Here is a 16,451-nt window from a genome sequence, read left to right as displayed (position 1 = left end):
CTGCTCCCGTGCCTCCAGCATTGCACATTATGAAGGTGTTAGCCTGTCCTATAATATTATTTTCTGTTTTTTCTAGAGTTATCTTTGCTGCAGTCTCCCTGAAGTGGGAACACTCTGCCCAACAATAGCATAATCAGTTGCAAAAAATCAGTGGGTGGGTTTTATAAATCCCAGTTCAGTATTCAGCAAGGTATAACATCTGTTGTGATCAATATTTTAGAACAAGTCTGTTTGATAAAAAGTTACAGTAAAGCCTTTAGCTTCCTACTGAATAGCTAAATAATTCACAGGAGTAGCTCTAATCACTTTAAGCTTCTTGCATTTGAAAGTAAGCAGAAAATTCAGAGTAATTCTGTAGAGAGGCAATATAGCCAGCTGGATCGTGTTTCTTAACAAGCTGCTGAACTGGGAATGAAGTAGTTTCAGGTTTTTAATGGCTCCTGAAATATGCTGGAATCTAATCTGGCAAAAAATTGGTCTCTTTTATCATTTGGTTTTGATGATATTCTTTACGATAATTTGGCTGGTAAGTGCTAGCAGCCAGTGCAGAAATTAGAGCCTGTAGTTTTAAAAGTCTGCAGAACGGGAACTGTCAGATGCACGGGCATCATGAGATGCCACAAAGGTTAAGGCGAAGAAAAGTTACGGTGAGCGTCGGGGAAACGACGGATATTTGTGTAAAGACGGACCGTTGCCCTAAGCCCGTCGTTGGACGCTGGCCACAGCCTGGCTCCGGGGCCAGCAGCCCCGGCGCAGCTCCAGCAGCCCGTTCAAAGCCTTTGGGGGGGGCGGTGTCTGTCCAGGATAGGGACGCCGGTGACACCGAGCGGCCCGGGGAGGAGGCGGCCGCCGCGGGGCTCTCCCCGCCGTCCGTGCCGGTGGCACCGGGGCTCCGCCCGGCCGCCTTCCCCCGTTCGGCGGCGGGGCTAGGGCGCGGGGGAGGCGGGCCGGCTCCTTCCCCCCCGCCCCCCCTCCCTTTAAGCCGGCAAAGCGGGGAGTGAAGGTCGGAGGCGCTGCCATGGCGGGCCGGGCCGCGCTGCTGGCGCTGCTGGTGCTGCCGGCCCTGCCCCGCCGCGCCGCCGCCGGCTGTGCCGCCCGCCGGCTCTGCTGCCCCGGCCGCCGCCCGGCCTGCCTCAGCACCGGCTGGCGGCCCGACGGCTCCCACGGGCCCTGCTACTGCGACCAGGCGTGTGCCCGCACCCTCGACTGCTGCCACGACTACGCCGAGGCTTGCCCAGGTGAGTGGCCGGCGGGGCCGCCCCCGGGGCCGACTGTCTCTGCCGCCTCCTGAGCTGACCGGCACCTGCCCGCCCTCGGGGCTTAAAAAGCGCCGCCGGGGTCTGCTTTGCTCGTGGGAAGAGGGAGGGAGGGAGGGAAGGTGGCCAGCGGGGATGCGGGTGGCCGAAGGAGGGATGCTGTCGACGCTTGGCTCCCCACCTAGGCTGTGGTTCTCAGAGATGCTGGGGTCCCCCCCGGGAGCAGAGCATTGGCAGGGTGCGTCAGGGTGCTGCGTGTCTGTACAGGACAGAAATGTGAAATGGAAAGTTTCCTGACTGAATCAGAATCCCCCGATCCCTTTCCCTCGTGTGGGTTGAAGTACTATGGATGGGATCAGATCTGCTGCTCCTGCTATCCCATGCTTCCCTGCAAAAGGCATTGACAGCTCCAGCATCTGGTCTGGTGAGACCCTGGACCACAGTGCCTGTGCCACTGAGTGCCGGGGTCCCCGTAAACGCTGCCTTCCTGGGGGGCACAGCAGCACTCCCTCCATGAATGTCTCCCCCCAAAGGGCAGATGTGAATTAAGGAGATAAGTTATTCTAGTGAGTGGTGCAATCTCATATTCACTTCCTACAAACAGCATCCTCAAGGAGTCTTACCCGCCCATGTAATGCCTTTTTATTTTTTTTTTGAAACCTGCATAGCAGTGCCTTAGCAGAATTTTGCTCTAGGCAGATGGGCAGGTATTCCTGTGATTTCATTGCCTTTTTCCTTTCAAGAAAGAGCTGGAAAATGGGTGGGAAATAAGTTCATTCCGAAGTGATTTAAGCAAGCTGTGTCTGTGAATGAGGACAGACTGGTGGGTCTGCAGACCAATAACTCCCCAGCGCAGCAGAGAGCAGCGAGCATAAAAGCTCTGCCCCCGCGATCCCCAAAACCTGCCTCACCTCTGCCCTGGGGCAGGGGGGTCTGCAGGGGGGTGCGTGTCCTGGTGCCGGGGGAGGGACCCGTTGGTGCTGGGTGCCCCAGTGCCTTTGGTGTCTGAGCACGGCGGGGCTGTTGAGTGCTCCTCCAGCACCGCCGTGTCTCCGTCCTGCTGCTCCTGGTGGTCATCAGGGTTAGCTGGGATATACAGGAACCCTTTGTGTCTGTTCTTCATATTTCAGAAGAATAATAAGAAAACTGTGTTTGCAGGCCCTCGTCGCGCATCGTGGGGGGGTAGCAGGGGGCAGTCGCTGGTCCCTCTGTCTGCTGGGCAGCTTAATGCCAGCGCTCTCTCAGCCCGGGGCCATCCTGTGGCTACCGGAGGAATAACAGCATCCTGCTTACGGGGAGCTGTCGAGAAAGCTGGTTTTGTGCAGGATGAGGTATTTCTGCATTATTTCTTGTGATTCGTTTGTACTGGATGCAAGAGACGCAGTTCTACTTTGGGTTGTATTGCCTTTGTAGCCTGGCCTTTTTTCAGTAGTTTTCTTTTTCCCATCACTAAAGAGCTACTTTATCAAACTGACACGTAAAGCAAAATATTAAGGCAAAGGCATTAGTATCTGACAAAACTGAAGAGAGCAGAATACTCTGAATAAATCAGATGCACCAAAGGATTATAATGTTGGTAGCCTACAATCCAGTGCACAAGCTTTTTTGTGGTGCATTGCTTCATATATGAAATGTCTCAATTACTTAGATAATTGATTTAATTCCTAATCTTTGAATGGGTTTAAAAAGCTGTTTGTGGTGACTTTAGACTAAGAAGAATTGCTTTTTGAAAGATCTTCCTAAAGTTTCTGAAGACAACGTCAGTTTCAAATGAGGCTAATACAGTAATTAGGGGTTATCTGTGTTCCGTGGGAGAATAAATTGAAGTATCAAGCTTGAGCTGCTCAGAAAGGCTGGAATTTGCAACAGCATTTAGCAGCTTATGTCCCAATAAAGTCAGTGGGACTCAGGCTTTTGAGTGCCTTTGTAAATCAGAGTGCAAATGTCTGAGCATAGTGGCTCTTAATGGATTTGAATGAGTTCATCCGCATCTTAAAACTGAGGAATAGATTAGTAGTGGAGCTGGACTCAGAACCGAGGAATTCCTTGTGCCTGAGCTCAGCGTCATGGGTCAAGTGTTGCTGTCCTTGGATAGATTGCCTCTGAAAGACTCACAGGGTCTTTGATAGAAGGTAGCTTGCAAGTGAAGCCCTTCTCTTAGTGTCTGAAAGGTGGTGTGTGCTGGCCTGTAGCTGGTCACCGTGTGTGAGGCACCCAGTGGCTGAACCAGCAAGGCAGGAAACCTGGTAAGACACCTGTTCACTGGTACGACTGAAGTTTGATGTCCCTAGAAGTGCTGTTGTGGTGTATTGTCATACACTGGTCCAGCTCAGTCACAAAATACTGAAATGCAAGGAGAGGGGCTGTAGCCAACTGAATATGTGGGGGAAAAATAATATATGAGTCTATGCTGACCTGCAAGTATTTTTCTCCAAAGGTATGTTCCTGATGGTTAGACTATGTTGGGTAAGTACAACCGATCAAGTATATCATGGGCTGTGGTTCCAGGTTGCCTTTGAGAGAGACCAGCAGATGAATGGTCTTGTGCTTGAGTGATTCCTGTGTTATTCTTGATAGTTCTCTCTAAAGATTCAATCCTATGAAACTCAACTATGGGAATGCTCATGGGGAAGAGATCACAAAATGGGACATGTGACACAGGGAATGGTACCAGTGTGTTTCAGACTGAACAGATGGAATGTTGAATGCTGAAAGAAGACATTTGTTTAGCTGCACGGAGGCCAAACCTTAGGAGTTTAGCAGCATGGATACGATGTGGGAGCAAGTAGGGATGCTCAATGATGTGAAGATTTTTGAAGCATTACTTAGTGCAGCTTCCCAAAATTTAGAGTCATGAGTCACATCCTCAAAATATTTTGGGATTGGTTCCAACATGTACAAAGTGGAAGCCATTGTATTTCATTTTGATCTTTGAACTCAACTCCAGCCTGCCATGTGGTGGTCCAGACTCCGTGGCTGGTCATCATTTGTTGTGTGACATCTCACAAGAGAAGTCAGTAAGATTTCAGGCCTTATCTGCATGAAGGGTCTACAACACCCTCCCCTTCCTCCTGCTCTTTATCCAGCTCTTCCCGTACCACTCAATTTGACCTCGTCTAATTTTAAAACTTTTCTCAGTTCATCCAGTGCAGGTCCCAGCTTGCAGGGGAGGCTTGCAGTGGTGTAGGAGAGGGAGATGACTGGCCCCATGTAGACTAGTCTGGATGGCTGGAGCTTCTGGGCAGGTAGTTTGCTGGGAGCAGAGCTACTGGGAACTGCCCCACACAACTGTGGGACAGGTGTGAAATAAGGAAGGTTGTACTGAGCTTTTCTGGAGAAGGCATGTCACTGGCATCCTTTCTGTAACTTACACATCCCTGTTTGTTCCTCTTCCTCCAGTTATCCCCTGTGTCGTATCCGAGTGGAGTGTCTGGAGTGGCTGCGCAGAGCCGTGCAAGACAACATACCGCGTTCGGAGGAGGCACGTCATCCAGGAGCCCAGGAACGGAGGAGAAGCATGCCCTCCTCTGGAGGAGAGGGCTGGCTGTGTGGAGTACTGGACTCAGCAAGGAACAGAGTGCAAACAGTCCCTGAGTAAGTCCCCTGAAAATGTTAAGTGTCTGGGTAATCGGGGGGAGGACTCTTGTTTGAGTCAGCAGAGCTGATTTTTCATTACTGTATTTGGAGAGGGTTGTTTTCAGACACCAGCATGTTTGCTCTGGGCCTGGCTGGTGTAACTGAGAACTGAGCTCTTCACAGAGCGGCTTAGAGATATCCTTCCTGGGACAGTATTTGAAAGCAGCGCCTGCCGTTTGCTGTGATCTGCTGTGTTTCAAAAGTGAAATATTACAGGCCTGTTGTGATCTCACTTATACGAGTGTAAATCTCTGGGAATTTTGATAGAGTTGGTAGATTTATGCCTGTTTAAAACTTCTGTAAGTGCGTGTTGAGCACTTTTTTTTTATCTTACGTATTTTTTTATTATTTTATGAATCATCTGCAAAAAGTCACAAAGGTGCAATACCCATCATAGGCAACGTATGAGTTCTCTGCAGTAGAGCAGAGTGCAGGCAGAGGAGACCTCCAACTAGTTTCTGGAGAAAAAGCCTGATTTCAGTTTGTTCAAATCAGCTTTTCATGGCATACCTTTACTGATTTTTAGAAGAACTGCTTGTCATTTTTGCTGGTATTTTGGGGTCAAAATCTGTCCAGTCTGGATGTTGGCTACAACTGACTTCTTCAAACCTGTTGAAAGTTAGCATTAAGTGAATATTGCCTCTGCATTCTGTCTTTTGGGTGTGCTTGATAAGTAGGCGTACTCAGCTCAGGCAAAACATCTGTCAACAATACAGATTCCCTTGTATTACATTAAAGGCCCATCTTTACTGTTTTGCAGACATAAACAGCCTTAGTGCAGTATTGTCACTTATGCTATGTACTCTTTCTCTTTGATATACACAGTCCCAGCGTTAATTACAACAGGAGGGTTTGGAAAAGCGAGGAAAAAAAGATCTGCGACTGATGGCAATGAAAAAGCAGGGTAAGTTGGAGGCTCAGCACGGGGCCTCAGTCATACTCCACCTTCAGTGTCTCCCTGGGTGCAGTTTCGGGCCCAGCCTTTTGCTGATCGGAGTCTGCATTTCCCAGCTTCCCTAGAGCGGGGTGCTGCTCTCCCTCCGCGGCAGCAGTATCTCAGTGCATCTGCAGGTTGTGGGTCTGCCCTGATGTTAAGGCCAGTACAAGACTGAGATTCAGCTCTTCGTTCATGGCATTGCTGCTGTTTAAGGTTGTGCGATAAAAAAGCCAAAGACCATTCACTTCAGCTCTTCCCAGTGTGGAATCTGGTGCAGTTTGTACTTTTTTACAGAAATGGTGTAAATTCTCAGGGGGTGGAGTTTGCTATCTTGTTGCGTGGGAAGTACATCCCTCTCCCATTTCAGCCCCCCTTGGCTGTAACATTGCCTGTTTTTCCCTGCAGCACCATTGCATAGCACAGGTACAGGCAGGGCTGTGCAGAAAGCTCTGTTGCATTTTAACTTCTGAGATGTCAGCCATCTCTGTGTGTGCTCTGCTGCCTCAAACGAAGGGGAGCTGTCATCAGCCTTCCCAGTCCTCCTCTTTCACAGTTGGGGTCATCACTAGCAGCAACACAGTGCTGATGGGAAAGGTTGTCTTCACCCTGTAACCCCTCGTACGCAGCTTTGCAAGCTGGTTATTCCCCAGGGGTTCTTGTTGCAGTCCCTGGTAGTTTGCCTGTTTCTTGTTGGGAGCTGCCATTCTTGTAAACACTGTGTGGAGTTTCCCAGAGCTGCTCTTGCAGTATGAGGCAGCTATGTACTTGTTGATTTATTTCTCCACGTGCTGTTGTACATGTAAGTATTTCCATAGTGCGTGGGTGCATCCATCCCACTTAAGTGTCTGAAGGAAAGAGCATCTGTTCACCCTGAGCCTCCCTTGGACTCCTCATTACTTGAGCCTTCTCCCTGTAAAACGAAAAAATGTGAGCACAGCTCTATTGCACGTGTATTTACCCTTGCTCTTTCCCTCAGATAAGATGAGGAAGCAAACTGCTCACATGGTTTGGTGTGCTACTTAAAGGTGTTTGGAAATCCCCATGATGACTGATACAGAACCAGTCTAGACTAGAACCCAATTCTCTTCTGTGTTTATAAATGGTTACTGAGCTTCTTTGGTTTTCCTGTCCAAACAAGGCCAGTTCTTTCGGGCTTTCCTCTTCAGATTCGGTTAAAACCGGAAGCACAGAAAAATCTGAGCAGGGCAGAAGTGCTGTGTCAATCTGGTAGCTGTTCCACTAAGATACGACAACCTCACTCTGTCTCTTAAGAGGGAGATCATCAAAAAGAAAACCATTACAGACCAAATCTCAGCTCCTGTCACAAGTTGCTCTACAAAACCCATTATAAGTAATTGAGAGTAGGTGATTGAGAAAGTGTGGTTCATCAAATGGATGCCAGACTTGAAATCTGTTGGGTTTTTCATCTCTAGTCAAATGCTTGACCAATCTGTGTCTCTATTTTTAAAGACAGTTGCCAGGTTTTATTGACCTTAGGTGTAGATGGGTTTGTTTGTTGGTTTTTTTTGTTTTTTTTTTTCTTAATTAGTGATCTGTGGTCACCCAGTTTAGTCTGGCTCTTTCAGTCCTGTGGAGGGCTTCAATCTGGTTATTGAGCTAATCTACTCACTTATTTTGGTTGCAGGTACTGTGTTGAATTCCAGCTTGTGGCCATCACACCGGGCTGCTTGCAGAGCCAGCACTCGTACACTCACTGGATGCAGTATTTAAGGGAGGGCCACACCGTCTGTGTGGAGTGTCAGCACCCGGCTTTAGACTCCAGAAGTCTACATTGTTATGGGGATGGCAGTGGAAGCAAGAAGTAAGAGTTTTAGCTTTTGTTTCTGTGTTGAATTTTTAATTCTTCTCCCTTGATCTGCTTGTCCCAATTTCATAATGCGCTGCACGCAGCTCTCTGGAGTGCTCTTCATCTAATAACTGGTCTTTGTTGCATACCATGAGTTTCTTGCAGAGGTGAAATGACCTGGTGAAGCTCATGTATTAAACCTGTGGCAGAGCCAGGACTGAAGTATGGGAGTACCTGCACTTAGTCTGCTAAATCTCACTGACTTTGAAGTGGCACAGTTGTGGAGTTTTTTTGTTTTATGGACACTCCATTCATCCTTCTAAGGTTAACAGTCCTGTCAGATGTCTCTGATTTTTAAGCACTAGGGATTTTATTTCTACAAGTGACCCTTTATGAGTATTTCTGGTGTGTGGCAGCTGGCGTGGGAACCTGGGGTATGTGCTGGCACCTGAGGTTGGATGGAAGTGCTGTTAAATCTTTGCACTTCCAGCATCCTTTCCCTGGAAAGCTGAAGAAGCTTTGGGGCGATTGATGGGGACCACCCAGGTTGTACAAATTGGGCAGACTCCAGCAAAGATGAAGGGAATGGCTTGAAGCTGCAAAACACATTTGTGGCAGAGACAGCAACAGAGGGATTCTGGCTCCCATGCCTCTGCTGTGGTCACTGGAGGGACAGCTTCTGCATCGCTTTGATCCTGATACTCTTAACCCCGTTGCTAGTTGTTAGTATCCTCTGAAACTGGTTAGCAGCCCTGCCTGAGAAAAACATTGCCTATCAGTGCCAGGCAGGGGTATTTTTAAAATTTACACAAATGTTGCAGTAAGCATGTTCATTTGAATTAGAAACTCTAAACTAGGATTGTCAGGCCTCAAGCGCACAATGTATTGCACTACCAAGACTGCCAATAATGGCCTTTTTAGGCAGAGTTTTTCTCAGGCTTTTAGTAAGAGGAAGTCACGTTTGAGTCTTTTCCTTTCCTTCCTCAGCTTGTTATGTACAAAGGTTCCAAAAGCTTTTAGATAAAGAAAAAAATCTTAACTGGTGTGGCCAGGAGTAGCTCTTACCTGCATTCAACATGTAAATGGTTATAAAAGCTTACAATAGCGTTATTTTACCAAAACCTTGGAGCCAGACAGTAACATCAGATTAAGCAAAATATATTCAGGAATTCATTTCCTCATAGGGCTCCAAAAGGAGGGGGGCATTTTCATTCACCTGATTTGGTGAACAGCACGGAACGTAGAATGGAAGCACAGAGAAAATGGGACTGTGTCCTTTAGGAATGATGATCTGATTGTCAGGTGTTGGCAGGCTGATAAGGCTGGAAAGGGGTAACGATAACGGAGTTGGGGCGAATGGTGACTGGTTCACTGAAGTCAGAACTCAGCCCACATCTCAGCAGGTGGTTTAAATCCATTCCAGTTGAGCAGAGCCTAGAAATTGTTCCCAGAGCCTTGCTGGAGGTAAGATGAACTGGTGGGTCCATTTCATTATAGGTATGTGAGAGCCAGCAGGGGAAACAACTTTTAACACGGTGAACTTTTACCCCTCCAGCATTACTGCCTATAATGTCCAATGACGTAATGTCTGTGGTATTTTCTAGGCGGGTATGAGCTCTTGGTGTGTGTGCCAAGCTGAGATACTGTGTGTGTGCTCTTGGGTTTATTGCCGGGGTAGTAGCGTAGGCTTGGAGGACAAGGCAGGGCTGGCCTGAGCAGAGGACAAAGCTCCTATCTACAAAAGGCAATGGAGGTGCACTGGAAGCCTCCTCGAACCAGCAGTGCTGGGCAGCTTTGTCAGAGATGAATGAGTGACTGGCAGGTGGAACGTGAATGATGTCTCTGGTCTGCAGCTTGCTCGTTCTCTGTGTGTGTGAAGCCTCCCTTACACTTTGCATGGATCTTTTAGATAACTCCCACATATCCCCTAGATAGGGATCCATCCCCAACCTTCAGGGCATGGTCTGGTGTTCTTTATCACTATTTGACCTTACAGTGGTGGGTCAAGGAGGTTGTTGTCCATGCCTGGGATTCTTGCTTGATTTTCTTGATATCAGCATCTCAAGTGCAAGTATTTACTATAGGTATTCTTCATATGAACAGAGCTGTCCCTTAATTTGTTTCCAGAAATAATATACATTTTTTACCAGGTTGCATGGAGGAAAAAACTGACCTCTCTGATCTCTGAGAAGAAGTTGGATTGTTGGTGGGGACAGCCATTGAGTGAGATGAGGGAAATGTCTGTGAAAAGGCTTCTGCCTTCTGTTAGAGTAAGTGGCCATATCTGAGCATGCCGTCCTGCAAGGGAGCAGTGCTGTGAGGGGGTCGCATGGTGAGGTCCTCAGGTTGGGATTCACTGGCCAGGTGTGGAGGACATAAGTGTGATGCTTGTAAAGAAAGGTGGAAGAAGATGGGGAAGCAGCGGCTGCCCCGAGAAAGAGGATGGTGGGAGGCCCAAGCTGATGCCAGAGCCTAGGATGCAGCATGTGTTGAGTTTGCCGAGATCTGCTCACGAGTCTCTGGCTGTATGCTCAGTTCACCCTCAGTTTGAAATCTTTGCTGGTGTAACTCTGCCAGGAGAGGTGGACAGTTTGTGGTAACTCCGAGGGGTGGTTATGCCAGCTGGCGTGTGCCATCGCGCGCTGGACGGGTCTGTGGGGCTGCTGGCCGGGGCTGTGGGGGGAAGCATGCACAGCCGCTGCTGTCCCTCCCACGCCGTGCCTGCGCTTTGCTTCTCGCCCTGTCAGTTCGGCAGCTTGTGCCAGCGTTTAGTTCCCCGAGATATTGTTCCAAGAGTGACTCTCAGGAAGGAAAACATCTGACAGAGTTTAAAATAAACTCGGCAGTGCTGGTATATTTTGATGAGTATTTCCTAATTATCTTCTTGTGTCTAAGTGGAGTCTGGCTTATAAATGCTTCAAGTTAGAGAGAGATGCTTGTTATCTGTGCCTTCCACCTGTCTCCCACTCTGTAGAAGATGCTAGTTCATTTTAACCCCTGTTATGCAAGCTCAGGAGGTTTCCCAAAGTCCTTGATTTATGGCCAGATCTGTGGCCATCAGGTGAGGATAGCTAGGATAACCTAGCTTGCATTGGCTTCTTTCTTCTAGAAGGTTATGAGATAAACAAGGCAGAGCATCGAGCTGGGAAATCGATCTGTTAATTTTGGATCGTCTTCTGAAAGATCTACAAACAAAGCACAGACTTGACATCTGTGAAATTGTTACTCCACCTGTGTCTAGGAGGATCAGCTGCTCTTCATCATCTGGAGCAAGATGTGGTGGCTGTAGCACGTAAATGTCCAGACCGCAGCAGTTTACGTCCATGCTTGTGGGGCGGGGAGAGAGGGAGGATGGATGGACTTGATTTATAGCAAAGCCAGCATTTGCCTTCCCTACCAGCAGGATGAGAGTAAGCAAGTTTAGCTTATGTGTTTAAGGAGTAAAGCCTTTTAAAGGTAAAGCCACAGCCCAGAATTTTGAAGGGTATGGGACTGTTCCATGCACAGCGTGCTTTATCTGGGATCTTAATCCTCCCTGTGCAGATCCTGATATTTTGAAATGACCCCGAGCCAGAAGAAAAATACAGTGAGCCTTTTCCAACCATGTGTGATGTATAAAACCCTGCTCTGGAGCATGACATCTCATTAAACCAAGGGCAGGGTTATCTTTGTGGAGCTAGAGTAATAATTCCAGTTTCTACAGAACTATAAACCAATCAGAAGTTAGGGGTCTGTTGAGCTATTCTGTGGGCAGCTCTTTGCACAGGGCAAGAGTTGATCCAGTTGTGGTATTTGTGCTTCTCCAAAGGTCAGGGCTGGGACACACTGATGTGAGGAATTCCCTTAAACCGCTAAATGCTAAAATCTGGGAGGGGCACAGTGCTATAGCAAAATTTCAGTTTCTGTGGCAATCAGGCCAGCATTGCTTGTGCAGCTGCTGATTGTGAAAAACGGCCTGCGCGTCTGCTTGGTTGTTTTAATAGGATACTTCTGGTCAATGTGTTGATGGGAGTGCCTGGGAGAAAAGGGTTGGTTGGGTTGGTTGGTTGGTTTTTTGTCCTCTACTTAAGAGGCATGTGAGTAACCTTGTTCCAACACTTGTGGGTCTGGTACCTCCAGCCAGCTGCCACCCAGAAACTGTGTCAGTGTGTAGCTGCTAGCAAGGCAGAAAAGCTTAAGCAGGTGTTCCACTAACATGGTTATCTGGAGATGCTCATGTCCCTGCGCCTCTCACACAGACGTGTATGTGCTGTGTATTGCGTGCTAGGTACTTATTCAGCATCTTGATGGCTATGGGTGACAACAGAGCTCTGCCTGCTGAAAGGGAGCATGGTGTTATAAAGAAAAATGGAGAAAGAGGTAGTTTGGCCACTGTGCAACCTGTCAAGTGTTTCAGCACAGGAGTTACGGGGGTGTCAGTGTGCTTTGCGAGTTGTTGCATGCAACGCTGGGCACTCCGAGGGAATGTTTCTGGGAATCCTTTTGGACTTAACATCTACAGTATGAGCTGCTTTGGGTTCTTCCAGTTGCAGTGTTCCCACCTGACTGTGGCTTTACTTCACGCTATTGTAATCCTATGGGGGTCACTGTGGTTGCTGCTTCTTTACAATGGTAGAAAGGCATATTTGTGTCCATGGAGTGAAAATCGATGTTAGCAAACTAAATGGAATTTCCTGGGTGATTTAAGCCCGGTACAAGTGACTGTCCTGCAGCAGAGGTGCAGCACATGAACTTTTTCCCTCTTATGATTGTGTTTCAGGAATCAGCTGTTGCACTGGCAGGCGGTAGGGAACCCTCACTGCAAGGGAACCTGGAAGAGAATTCGCCAGCTGGACGCTTGCTCCTGTCCTTCTGTTCACAGCTTCTTGTTCATCTAACTTCTGCTGACAGTCCCAGCAAGTGAGTGCTGTGATGGCTTGTCTGGCACCAACGTGTGGCAGCTGTAGGAACCACAAGCAGAACAATGACTTCTCCATGTCAGAGGCTATGCCATTTACTTTCAAGAGGCTGCTGTCTGTACTGGGACATCCTGAATCCTCTCTGTCCCTGTGTACTCCTCAATTTCCAAAGAAATCAGGCTGGCTGTGAAGTGCCAGTCTCTTTCTGCCCATCCATCCCTGAGAGAGGTCTGTCTGACCCTGATGACTTCTTGCAAATTCCCCCTTTCTTGAAAGGAATGAGAATTCACCAAATAAGAAATCGGACAAAAAAGGCCATATGAACCCAGATTTAGTTATTATTTTTCCAAAGTCTCAATGAAGAACCTACAATGCAAGATAAATTGACTCAAGTGCCTTCTTTTCATGGCAATGGCACTTCTCTGTGGATGCTTCCTGCTTGTGCTTGACCATCTTTTCCTTTTGTTTTCACCCTCCCTGGTCTCATCATTTCATATTGATCCTCAGTCTTACAGAGGGTTAATCTTGTGCTGCTGAGATAATGGCAAAACTTAGATGTGAGTCTGTTCAAATCTGTGAGAATAGAAGGTACCAGGGATCAAAGAGCCCTTAGACTTCAAGTTTCAAGGAGCATCTCTGAGTTGCCCAAAAATGCAGTGCAGTCCTGGGGCTCTAAATAGGAAGTGACCCCAGCTGTACCAGGAGGGCTAGCTATAGTCTTGTCTTTTTGACTGGGAAATATTTGAAATATTTTTTTATATTCTGCTGATTTATATTCGTACTTTTCTATAAATGAAAATAAAGACGACTGGAGACATTCTCCCAGTGTGTGTCCGTTGATTAATCTGTGTAGTGCCATCTCTTTAGCGCCTGAACCTGCCTAATTTATTCCAGCCAATCTTGCCACCGACTCATCTGCTCCAGCAGGTAAGATTGGAGGAAAAGTCGCTGCCGTCCAGTTCTACTCAGGATTTACAGGTGGAAATCCGGCACCGTGACCTACCACTATGCAGAAATAGATGGGATATTTCCTTTAATATACACACACTTCTGAATCTGCTGAAACAAAATTACGGAACGGACTTGTGCTTTGTGGCAGAGTGCTGCAGTGATGAGCATCTGGGTAATTAGATTTGTCAAAACCCAGGTGAGTGGCTGGGGGTGGCTCCGGAAGACAGTTTTAATGCTTGAGTCTGACTCTAGACTAGGTTTGGATCATGACACCCATCTAGTGACCACGTTGAGGGTCTTTCATGAAAATATGAAAGGGCACTGAGGATGCGTGCTTGAGATGCTTAGAGGAATATGTGTAGTCCGGCGCTGAGAGGCCTGAAAGCGCGTGATGCCTCTTGGCCAGTACAGTAGGGATTTGAGAGCAAGGCTCTGCTTTTTATTGTATGTTACAAGCTGTCTCTGTGGATTAATGACTCACAGTGGGGTGATCTCATCCCAGAGTAGCAAGATTTAAAAAAAAAAAGGCTTGTGCTTCACTGTCTGGTAAAATCTGTAACTAACTTGTGGCCTGCTCAGGGGTCCTCGCTGGTTTGTGAGCAGAGGGGTGCGATGCTCTGAGGCGTGGCTTGGGAATAAATAACTGGAGTACATCGTTTCGGTTCTTGCAGTGAGGATTTCTGTCAAGCTGGAAGCCAGTTTCATTTTCTTGGTGGAGATACGTAATCATAGTAGCGTTTAGTCATTGGAAGGTTTCCTTTGTCCTGCAGAAGCCCTATATTGGGCCACAGGACCGTAAAGATGCAGCTGTTCATTTCAGGAGGAGAATGGAGCCAGGTACTGGAAACATTTTTTGCTTTCAAAATCTACCCAAATTTTTGACAAGATGAATCCATGCTCTTATCAGATGCTTTCAGAATTAAGAACTGAAGCTATAAAGGATGGAATTTTTGCTTAATAACGCTTAAAAAACTTAGTCTTCCAAATGTTGCGTTCACCCCAATGCCCCTCTGCTACAACATCAGAGCCGGCTGGGTAGCAGAAGAATGTATTGCAACGTTACAAATGATAGTGTCAAGTGGTAAAAGCTTTTATTCTAATCGGTGAAACAATGTGGCACCTTAAAGCACCTTAATTACAATCCCTTTAATTTATTGAGTACTTAAGCATTAGCTGTACTATATTTGTGTGTGAGACTTTTATTAGATCGTCGCAGTACTTGCTGTCAAATATTTGGTCCTACAGGAACTGTAGGAAACTCCAGTCAGTTTCGATGTAAATTTGATGTGTAGAAATTTGCAGACTCAGTCTCTTAAGTGAGTGAAGGTAGCTGTGGAAAGTTGAGAAGCTTGAAGTTAGGCTGCTCAGAAATAAAATTCTGGGTCAGATTGCTACAGAATCTGAGCTTGATTATTTATTTTTTCGGAGACTGACAGTAAATTTCCTAAAATGCATTTTAGGTTGAATGTAACCACTTGTGAATTCATGCCACATTTGATGATTAGTCCTCATAGATGCACACAGAGGAAAGACAGGGATTTAGAAGTGGTAAAATGTTTTTATACCTCCTAAGTGAAGTGTTTTGATCTTTGATTTTGGAATTCTACTGCAAGATTGAAATATAGAGTCAAAATATTTCATTCAACCCCCTCATTGTTTTCAAGTTTCTGTTTCAAGGAAGATATTGCAGAAAAAAACTCTCATTTTTGAATTGACCACAATGATTTATCTATTGATAGTGTTCCGTTTTGGGTCCTGCTTGTGAGACAGCTGTGATACAAAATCAGTAAGCACAAAACAGTCTGCTCCTGCGGCAAATGACTTGTTGGTCAGGGTTTTCTTTGCTGCTGCCTGGTCCCTGAGAGCTGATAACATGAGGTCCTAAGAAGAGCCGCTGACAGTGGCATGGTGGGACTTCCAGTCTTTTGCTCCTCTCACCGTAGCCTGGAGATGCAGGAGCATGAAGGAACTATCCCATGAGGGACCCTCGTAGCAGCTATAGTTCTACACGGGCTGTATCACTTGATGAAACAAGACATTGCAAATGTCTCGGTGCATCTGCACATCCTCAAAAGGGCTGTGCAGTGTGCTGGCTTCACCTCCTCACCTTGGGTAACTGTACAAACAAATCCTGTTGGCAAATTCCTGGGGGAAGGAAGGAGAAATGCAAGTGCATGTGAGAGAGAGAGAGCGCGCAAGGGTCAGCCTTTTAAGTAGAAGATAATGAAGCTGTCAGATCACTTTTCTTGCAAATGAAGATTAGCTCATGGTGTAGACACATACTGGGTCCTGCCTGTTTTCCTCCAGGGGTTTTATCATCATCCATCACAATAATCTCCATATTTTCTACAGCCTGGTTTTTGGGGAAGATAAGACTATTGGAAATCCAAGGCAAAATACTCCTGAAAAGTGGCTGTGTACAGTAAACAAGCAAGGCAGCTTCACGTTGAGGAGAGGCTGTTCACCGAAGATGACAGCCGTTCCCATGACAACTCTAAAAACCTTTCACCATTGGGCATCAACAGGAGAACATCTCCCACGGCAAGTACACGAAGCCAGGAGTTTAGTCCTCATCTTCCATAAATCACCCTGTTGGGCACTGATAAAGAGGAACCGCCAGTTGCGCACGTGCAGCTCCACCTTCTAGGCACCAGCCTGGCTCCAGATGAGAGGAAGAGCAAATAAAGCTAAAGTGCCAGTGAGCTGGATTTACGTAAAAGGAAAATTAAGCTTGACTGATGTTCCTACCCTTCCCTCTGCTCTCCATCTGAGGATCACCATTTTTAATGATGAAAAGCCTAGCAAAAATCCAGGCTGTTTTGCAAACTGCTGAAGAAGCCAAGTGATTTTCACTGTTATAGAGAAATCATTCACTGTCATGAGATGGAGGGAGAGGGAGGCCTTGGGAGAATTCTGCTTTTTTTCACCCTAACCTTGTAGTGTCCAGCCTGTGATTCAACAGTTTT

General features: G+C 47.0%; 1 protein-coding gene across 2 annotated transcripts; it reads left to right on the top strand.

Moving 5' to 3' along the window:
- The first annotated feature begins 839 nt into the window (after positions 1-839).
- LOC141750341 (somatomedin-B and thrombospondin type-1 domain-containing protein-like) lies at positions 840-13,354 on the top strand. Of its 2 annotated transcripts, XM_074605265.1 has the most exons (6): positions 840-1,238; positions 4,656-4,850; positions 5,718-5,796; positions 7,475-7,651; positions 11,904-11,995; positions 12,396-13,354. In XM_074605265.1, exons 1-6 carry the CDS (start codon positions 1,019-1,021, stop codon positions 12,422-12,424), a joined length of 792 nt encoding a protein of 263 aa, XP_074461366.1. In that variant the 5' UTR covers positions 840-1,018; the 3' UTR covers positions 12,425-13,354. The 2 variants fall into 2 exon arrangements, with proteins under 2 accessions (XP_074461366.1, XP_074461365.1); XM_074605264.1 differs by lacking the exon at positions 11,904-11,995 and having other exon boundaries at positions 851-1,238.
- The last annotated feature ends 3,097 nt before the right edge of the window (positions 13,355-16,451 follow it).

Source organism: Larus michahellis, chromosome 12 (assembly GCF_964199755.1).
Source record: "Larus michahellis chromosome 12, bLarMic1.1, whole genome shotgun sequence".
NCBI classification, from domain to species: domain Eukaryota; kingdom Metazoa; phylum Chordata; class Aves; order Charadriiformes; family Laridae; genus Larus; species Larus michahellis.
Note: the sequence above shows the minus strand (reverse complement) of the source record. Positions and strands in the feature narration are given on the sequence as shown.

Coding starts and splice junctions, on each gene's coding strand:
- LOC141750341 (XM_074605265.1), top strand. CDS start 1,019: ATGGCGGGCCGGGCCGCGCTGCTGGCGCTGCTGGTGCTGCCGGCCCTG. Junction 1,239..4,655: donor CTACGCCGAGGCTTGCCCAG/GTGAGTGGCCGG, acceptor CTCTTCCTCCAG/TTATCCCCTGTGTCGTATCC. Junction 7,652..11,903: donor GATGGCAGTGGAAGCAAGAA/GTAAGAGTTTTA, acceptor ATTGCGTGCTAG/GTACTTATTCAGCATCTTGA.